Raw genomic sequence first — 8,681 nt, forward strand, 5'->3', positions numbered from 1 at the left:
GAGTGAAAGGATAATATGTAGTTATTAATTCTTAACGATATGGATAAGTACTTTATAAAAGTATTTATTGTGTGGTTATTGCAGTTTTACAGCCTAAAAAACAGCAAAACTTTCCTATGCAGTCAGACCTGCATTTCAACAGGAGAATATATTTAGATATTTGATCAGATATTAAAATGACAGGAGCTTCAAGAAGAATTCCCTTTTTTATAGAAACAAACAACCCAAAAACTATTTTGATTGTAATCAAAAATGTATTTTTCTTCATAAAAAAGTTTCACATACTCACTGTGTCTACTCTACAGAATTTGTCCATTTCATTACACCATGTGTCAATTCTAATTTATCTGGTCACTGCAGAAACTCGTGGCTAGTGTGTGTAATACAACACAGGAGGAGGTATTGCTCAGTTCCACTACTCTTACATAATTAAAAAAAATACAGAAAATGTTCTTAGCTACTTGCACTGTTTTCCAGACTGAAAAGTCACACAAAAGTTCTAGAAAATGGAGTAATTGTATTTGGTTGGCACAATACTCGTAGAAGCCAGTGAGTTAAAAATGTTCTTTTATGCTGAATCAGTACATATTCCTCTGTGTCAGCAGCAGCAGAGTCTAGCATTCTGAATTCTGAAGAGTAATACTTTTTTGCCTTATTTTTTAGCACAAACCAAAGTCTTGTGCTTTTTCTTTCAGAAATTTAATTTTGTAGTATTGGTATTTGATGACATACTACGTGGAACACCTATTACAGTTGCTTTTACTTCAAGTGCGGTGCTTTTTTCTTTCCCTGTGTCCCAAAGACTGATTAGAGGAGGATAAAGCTCATTGAATGAAAAGGGTTGTTTCTTCAGGTAATTCCTTAAATAACTGCGTCCTACATCGTAGTTCATTTCCTGTGAGATGCAACTGTAGAGATACACCATGCAGATGACTCCCAAAAGAGAACCAAGGCAGAGCAGGAATCCTGTTGTGTTGCTCTTTTCATAATCTTTCACTTCAAGATCCAATCCTTTTGTGGTGACATTGATACATTCTTTCTTATTCTGTTGGTAGGTAGTCGGAATGTCTATACAAATTCTGTATTCAGTGGATGGATTTAGATGTGTTATATTATATACCTTTATATCAGATGGAATTCGAGCACTTTGTGCAGCCTGAGAGTTTTCAGTCTTCAGAAAAGCAGTCCATCTGATGCTGGATTTCAGAATTTTAGCTTTTGCTTTCCATGAAACCAGAACAGAATTAGATTTTACATCTTTTATCTTTATACTCAAAGATCCACTATTGTCCTGGGGGAAAGAGCCATCAACCTTAATCATAACTGATTTTAAATCTGCACCAACTAAGTTAGTTGCTATGCATGTATAAAGGCCACTTTCTTTTTGTGTTACATCACTTATGTCTAATGTTCCTTCAGAATGAATGTAGTATTTATCACAAGCAGTATTAGGCAAAAGTTTCTGACCTGATGGTGTTATCCAATAGATTTCAGGTTCTGGTTCTGCTGTTGCTCTGCAGTGTAAAGAAACATGGCTGCCAGCTTTTAAATCCAGAGTAGATGGGAAACTTTCAGGGGCTATTAGTGGGAGGCAGATTTCCATCATTTCCCTGAAGTGTATCTGCCTCACATTCTGGCCTTGAAATTCTGGAGGATCCACACAAAATAATGACTCTGGCTCCATGAATCGAATATTTGTTTTATTCATATTAATCCAGCGGATTACACAATCGCATCTAATTGGATTACTGTGTATGCTAATTTCCTTGAGGTTAGGCAAAGACTCTATTGTACTACGGTACAGGGCACTAAGTGCATTGCTATTGAGCATGAGTGATTCCAGTTTGGGCAGCTTGTAGAATGCATTTGGATGAACATAAGATAGTCTGGGGTTATTGGTAGCTTCTATTTTTCTCAAATCTGGCAAATTGTCAACAGCAAGACTATCTATAGAAATCAGTTCAGGCATGTTATTAATTCCCAGCTCTTTTAGGTGCAACATATTACTAAAATCTCCTCTTTGTATTCTGTTAATGGGATTCTTATTTAAATCCAAAAATTTAAGATTTGTAACCTTTTGAAGAGCAACATGGGGCACTTTAAGAAATCTGTTGTCATAAAATGAAATGCTTTCTAAATTGTCAAGGCCAGCCAAAGCATTATCAGGTATTTCAGTGAGATTTATGCCTGCTAAAACCAGGCTGCGCAGATTGATAAGAGGCTTAAAGTTCATATCTTCGATTCTGATGATTGGATTTTCTCCAATCATGAGAATCTCAAGATTAGGAATAGCTTCAAACCACTTACTGTTGATCATCTGCAGGCTATTTGAATTGAGATGAAGTCTGAGAAGATTATCAAGGCCAATGAAAGCTCCTGGTGCAATTGTAGAAAGTAAGTTGTGATTAATGTAGAGTTCTTGTAAATTTCTGAGTCCAGAGAGACATTCTTCAGGCAGTTCTGTAAGTTTGTTTTCCTCCAGGTACACTGAAAGAAGCCGTGGAAGCTTTCTCAAATTAATATTGGTCACTGAAGATAAATTGTTTTGAGATAAATCCAGACCAGTAAGGTTCACTGGGAAGTCTACTGAGTATTCAATTTTTGCAATATTGTTAGTCTGTAGAAGTAGAACCTGGGTGTCAGCAGGCAGTCTGGTTGGGAAATGTAAAAGGCCTAAATCATTACAGTCCACTGTTGGAGCCTCCATGTAGACAGATCTTGGTGTGAACCACGGTCTGACCTCGCATGTGCATGATTCTGGGCAGTTCAATTTTTTTTCTACTGCTTGTAGTAGTGCAGTGGTTACTAGGCCAAGTAGAAAATGAATTTTGAGTGGCATGTCCTTCATCTTAGCTCAAGTCTTCACAAAAGTAATGGGCCCTTAAAAATTCCACAATTACTGGTTTTGAGTTCAGTAAGGGCTGGCCATTAGATAAAGCAAACACTTGCATTTGTCAAATGATGACTGCCAAAAAAGCAAAAAACTTTCTTCCTGAAAATAAGTGGAAACCTTGCAACCACCTTGTCCAATGATAATAGACATGTTGTGGATATGAGGGTCACTCTCTCCTTGATGACATAACACTGATAAGCTTTGTGAAGATGAAGCATGTATAGATGATCATAAGAGATTAAGCAATTCATTTATTTAATAGTATTAACTTCAAATCCCATGATTGATTAGTATTTGCAGGAATGACAGGATGACCTAAAATAGAAGAAGAGGAAATAATTAGTATAAGAAACTATAAGGTTATAAATTAATTTAGCTATCTCTCTCTAATATTAATTATTGCAAGTAAGAAAAGAAAATGACTGTGGTGTCTAGAGTATAGCAGTGTTATCCAGACAGCATAAATGAAGTTAATATAGTAATATGTCTTTAGACTTGTAGCGTGTCATGTGTCCAGTAGGGAACACTGCACTACAACAAGCTGATGATCCACAAAATATAAATTATAAAACAGAATACATCAGTAAGATTTTTCTACATATTTCTCACTACTTTGGAATATTTTCTTTTTTCCTAGTGTTATCACTAGAAGCAGATTCAGCTCTATTAGCTTTGAAAACTTAACTACTGAGCAATACCCTGCAGAGTATGAATATTTACTTTCTGAACACGAAGTTTAAAAATATAAAGAACATCATTTATATGTAATCAAAGAAAAAAAAGGAATTATTGCATTAATGTAGCCCCCAAATGAGGGTATTCTGAGACACGCCTGTAAGATATTTATACAGTAACATACAAAATTGATAATCCATGGATTTTTATCTTTTTCCAGTTCTTTTTATGGCTTATATTCAAGAAGCAAGGTTAAACTTTTTTGGAAGATAAAATTGGTGGTGGAGTGGGGGGAGTAACTGTTTGTCATACTGGCAAAGTCAGTATAATTACTCCCTTTCTTATTCTTACTTGAAAAAGAATTAAGTTGCACTAAGGAGTAGTAACAGCCAAGTACCTTTATAATTGCTAAAGGGGAAGGGGGGAGAGGGGTTGGGACTAAAACAAAAAACCACGCTTAGTTAAACTCCAGTCTTCACTCTGAGCACTGCATTCAAGGAGCTCTACTAAGGAGGTACTGAGTACTCCCAGACTCTATTGACTTCCTTGGCATGGAGGATTCTGCCCTTCTTCAGCTTGCAGGATTGCTCCCTTAAAATGTATCCTGACAGATGAAAAAGCTCTGATGTCTTTATACATGAAATGGTTCCCAGACTATCAGGTTTAGGAAATCTCAGTATAGTATTCATGTCAGGACTCAAATGTGTTTTATGGCTGCATCCAGATGAGCGTGGACATTTGTTTCCCTGTGGACAAGTAGCAGTGGTACATCTTTCGCCGCTGCTACATGTCCTCAGGAAACACCTGTGCCACGTGCACTCTCGTGCATGGTAGGTTACCCTGGGTGGGGTAGGGGATGCTAGGGCCAGCAACTCTGCTGTGGTCCTGGGGGCTTCAGGCAGCTGCAGCCATGGTGATCCATTCCAGCTGTCAGCTGGCCAGGTTTTGGGTAGCTCGCGGTGCTGCCACATGTGCTGCCCTGCTTTACTTTGGCATGGATGTGTTTTTTTTACCCCAAGATTTCCTGGGGTCAAGCCCCACCTTGCTGCAATGCAGCAGCATGGGGAATGCCTGCATGTGTGATGTGTGGCACCCCAGGTAGGTCTGCGGTGCCACATACCGCAGGTCCATGCTCATTTGAATGCAGTCTAATGAGTCTGTGTTTTTCTCCCCTTTTGATTTACCTCCAGTATTAAAATTGAAAATGGCATTGTTTACAACCTGTAAGATAGGGCCAATGCTTCAAGACATTGATAAATGCAATTTGAGATGTCGCTGGTACAGACAGACAGAAACATTACATGCTTGGCAAAAGGTTCCTGTCTTCAAAGATGTAAAGCATCTGAAATTTGAACTACATCTGATTTGGCTCTGTCCCTTCATTTGTTGGCATTGAGTCCTTATCTGTAAAACTGACTTACAAGTCCCAGATAACTAGTAAATGTTCTGGTAGTGATAAACGTTATCTTAAATTAAAACTGCTGAAGTCAGCAAGACAAGCACACTGGGATTTCTTGGTCCTTTTCTTTTTCTACTTTAAAAGAAGTGCCTATTGATCTTGTGTCCAGTATGCTTATCGAAGGTCTAAGTTGCTCCCCATTTCTCCTTGTTTTAATACATTTGCATCTGTATGCTATTTACATTTCATCCATTCTGTCTCATACATATTTTTCATTAACAAAAATATGTTTTTAATAATTAAAACATATTCCCATTTTACCTAAGATAAATAGGGTTACTTATTAGCTACCCTTTCCTCTGGTTTACTTATAACATACACTTTGAATACAGTATAAAACTGCAACTGATACACTGGAGAAGATGTTTGGCCAATTTTTGAGTGCTGCTCCTTGTACTACATAAATGCAAAGCTGTTTTACCATTTAACTTAAAAATATAAGTGTATTAAAGTGAACAGACAATGTGTGAGATAAACATACAGAAAACATTCTGCTGTTTTGAAATTTTATAATACATATTTATGGAATTGGTCCAGTTCATTCTGAACTGCAAAGAAATACTGGTACAGACTAAATACCCAAAAAATAATCTGTTCCTTCATTTCTTTGAGTAATATAAACTTCAAACCTGCAGAAAAATAAACATATACACAGAAAACATTCATATAACTCACTGCTCATTTAGATCCAGTCCTGCAAGTTGGTGGATGTTTGTGCACTCACTTTGAGTGCTGTGCCACTTACTAATGATCTATGCATAGGGATCAGCTTGGAAGACTGAGTCATTATAGTCAATTTACGTTACTCAGAGCAGGGTTAAATTAGGGGCCTGATACAGGAGTTTTCATAAGGGCTTCAGCATGCTTTCGTGCTTCCAGTATGACATCCTGATCCAGCAAAGACTTACATTCACACTTCATGTGGATGAGTGATCCACTTTACTTCAGAGGGATTTTTTTCTGGACATAGAATGCATTTTTTTAAGCACTAAGCCTTGATTTATCATGAGAAGAGAAGATGCTCTGGAGATAATAATAGGGAAGGAAGCAAGAAACGGACAGGACAAATGCTTGTGCAGTAAAATATAAATCAGCTTAATTGTTTGGGGATTTTTGCATATTTTTACATTTTGTGTGTGATTTCAAGGTAGCATAATGGAGAGAGTAACAGATCCCTGGATTGTTAATGTGTGTGGGGGTGAGGGGAGGGGGGCTGGTATCAAATCAAGAGACCAAAGCACTGAATAATGTTGTGTAGCATTCATACATTATTTATAAAATGATACATAGAAGGTAAAATGTGACTTACTCTGACAGGTCATTGTGGACTTTGCTTCTGTCAACTGGTTGTATTGATTTTATTTTTTTGTGATTAATTCCTAACCTTGAACAGAGGCCTGTACAAGGGATTTGAGAATGAGATGTTAGCTGTAATTTGCTGTTTAAAAATCTATACCATGCACATATTAGTATTTTGTATTCAATGTTAGAAAGACTAATCACATTTTGTTATTAAAAATGAAGCTTTGAAGAATTAAATGTTTTCTTTCCAATATAAATTTCATAAGGCTTCATTTTTAAAAGGAAAATGAAATTTGCACACATGCTCTGGGAAGGTGGATATGTTATATGCATATTGGTTGTGTTTTGTGCTTTCTGTACCTGCATCAGGTTTGGATAGTGTATCTGGTACTGTATCTATGAAAATAGACACTCAGATATATACTGGAAGCTTTCTTATTGCAGCTAATATGCCCCTGGCAACGAGGTAATATAGTACCACTTACTAGGTGCTTCTACACATTTATTACTGCGCTTTTGGTTATGTGCATTATATTTAGTACCTCCTTTGTGTGGTACTAGAAAAAGGCACATTAGGATATTTTAATGTTCATTAGTGAAAGTGCATGGGTTTTTTGTGATGCTTTAATGTGCATTAAAATAGGCTAATGTGCATTAAAGCTCATGTGTAGATGCACCCACTATCAACTAACATTTACATACTGAGGAATTATCAGACTTGTCACTTTCTTGCTGTATGGTAGAAAGTTAAAACACCTGTTTAATATAGTGTTATTGACCACAAAGATGGTTTTAAAATACAGTCTCTCTGAATACTTCTACTGGTACACTCTCTATTAGATATTACAACTGATAGTTAACAAAGTTGAAACTGAAATCTTGTTACTAATTGGTTATTTCATTTTGTTAATGACTAACTTTTTATGCTGAAATACTTTAATAAATACACTACATCTTAGTGAAACCTGATATGGAGCTTTTAGGGGAATGCTTTGCAAGGACCAAATCCAGAAATTCTTACTTAGTTTTATTCTCTCAGATAAAACTGCCAGTTTGAAAGGAATGTTGCCTGTGTAAGGACTGAATAAAACCAGATCTTAATGTTGTTCAAATTAAAATGGATACAATGTAAATTTCTTATTTGAAAAGTAAGTAGTAAAAAATACAGTGAGATCCAAGGCCTAGGAGAGTAGTTCTTAACCTTTCTTAGACTTGAGGCACTCCTTGTTGGACTCCAGACACTCCTCCATAACTTTTGTGAATTGACAGCACCCCATTTCAGATGCTAATTTATTTATTACAGAGCTTACCTCCTTGTGGAGAGGTCAGGGAGAGGGGATCCACCAAGCAGAGAAAGCCTGAGCCAACCCTTATATTTTGACACCTCCTTTATCGCCTCATATTTCCTACAGCACTCTTCAAAAGATCTCATGGAGCTCGTGGGTGCCCTAGTACCCTGGTTGAGGGTGTTCCCTGGAAGAATGTATATGTCACTTGCTAAATCTCTTACAAAACAGAAGTTCAAGGATTAATGTTTTATTAATAGTTCATTAAAAGTGAGATTATAATAGAATTCTTTTTATTTGCTAGCTAGTTAAGTGAAGACAGAAATTATCAACTGGTTCTTAGTTTAAGTACATTTGCTTATCCAGATAATTTTTTTTTTAATACAGACATGTAAGAACCTAAAAGTAATTCCTAAAACTACAGACATGTAAAAACCTAAAAACAGTGTATCTTCTGCTGCTTGCTTAAACCCCTAGGATTCAGATCCATACATATACTTGGGTATGGTGGCTCTGAGCACACCTAACATTTAGGTGTTCAGTAGGGCTGTGTGAAGCTTCAGTTGCCGATTAGATTCGGCCACCGAATCAGGCTGAATCTCCAAATCCAAATCAAATCAGGAGACCCATTAAGAGGCCCGAATCGAATCTGAAGCTTCCAAATTGATTCACAAAAGATTTGGAGATATTCAGAAATTTGGATTGGTGGGGGAGAGGCAGGCACAGCCAGATGGCTGCAGGTTTTCCCACGGCTCCTCTGGCTGTACCTGCCTCTATCCAGCCTCATTCCCCTGCCCGGTCCCAGCTTCCCAGCACGTTAAAAAAAAAAAAAAAGCTCTACACTCACCAGATGTAGCAGCAGTGATCAGGGCCTCTGAGGTCTCATGGCAGAGCCCCCACATGCAGCATGAGGTAGTGGACAGCAGTGGGGATTGCCTCCCTGCCTAGCACCCACGTGGCAGCTGCCCCATGGCGTGGGTGCAGCATGGCTTGGGAGGGCATCAGGAGGCTGGGGCCGGGCAGGGCATCCATAGGGGCTTTTCCCGCGGCTTTCCCCTCCCGGGGG

General features: G+C 37.7%; 2 protein-coding genes across 3 annotated transcripts in view; one reads left to right on the top strand and one right to left on the bottom strand.

The window, feature by feature from the left end:
- IMMP2L (inner mitochondrial membrane peptidase subunit 2) overlaps positions 1-8,681 on the top strand; it is a 946,737-nt gene that overhangs the window by 427,965 nt on the left and 510,091 nt on the right. The window lies entirely within an intron of this gene.
- Positions 76-8,681, bottom strand: part of LRRN3 (leucine rich repeat neuronal 3) — a 60,543-nt gene continuing 51,937 nt past the window's right edge. The window contains exon 2 of the mRNA XM_006015958.3: positions 76-3,208. Within this exon, the coding sequence (XP_006016020.1) occupies positions 692-2,848 (2,157 nt within the window). The 5' untranslated portion in view covers positions 2,849-3,208 and the 3' untranslated portion in view covers positions 76-691. The remainder of the gene's footprint in view (positions 3,209-8,681) is intronic.

The sequence above is a fragment of the Alligator sinensis genome, unplaced genomic scaffold, assembly GCF_000455745.1.
Source record: "Alligator sinensis unplaced genomic scaffold, ASM45574v1 scaffold297_1, whole genome shotgun sequence".
NCBI lineage: Eukaryota > Metazoa > Chordata > Crocodylia > Alligatoridae > Alligator > Alligator sinensis.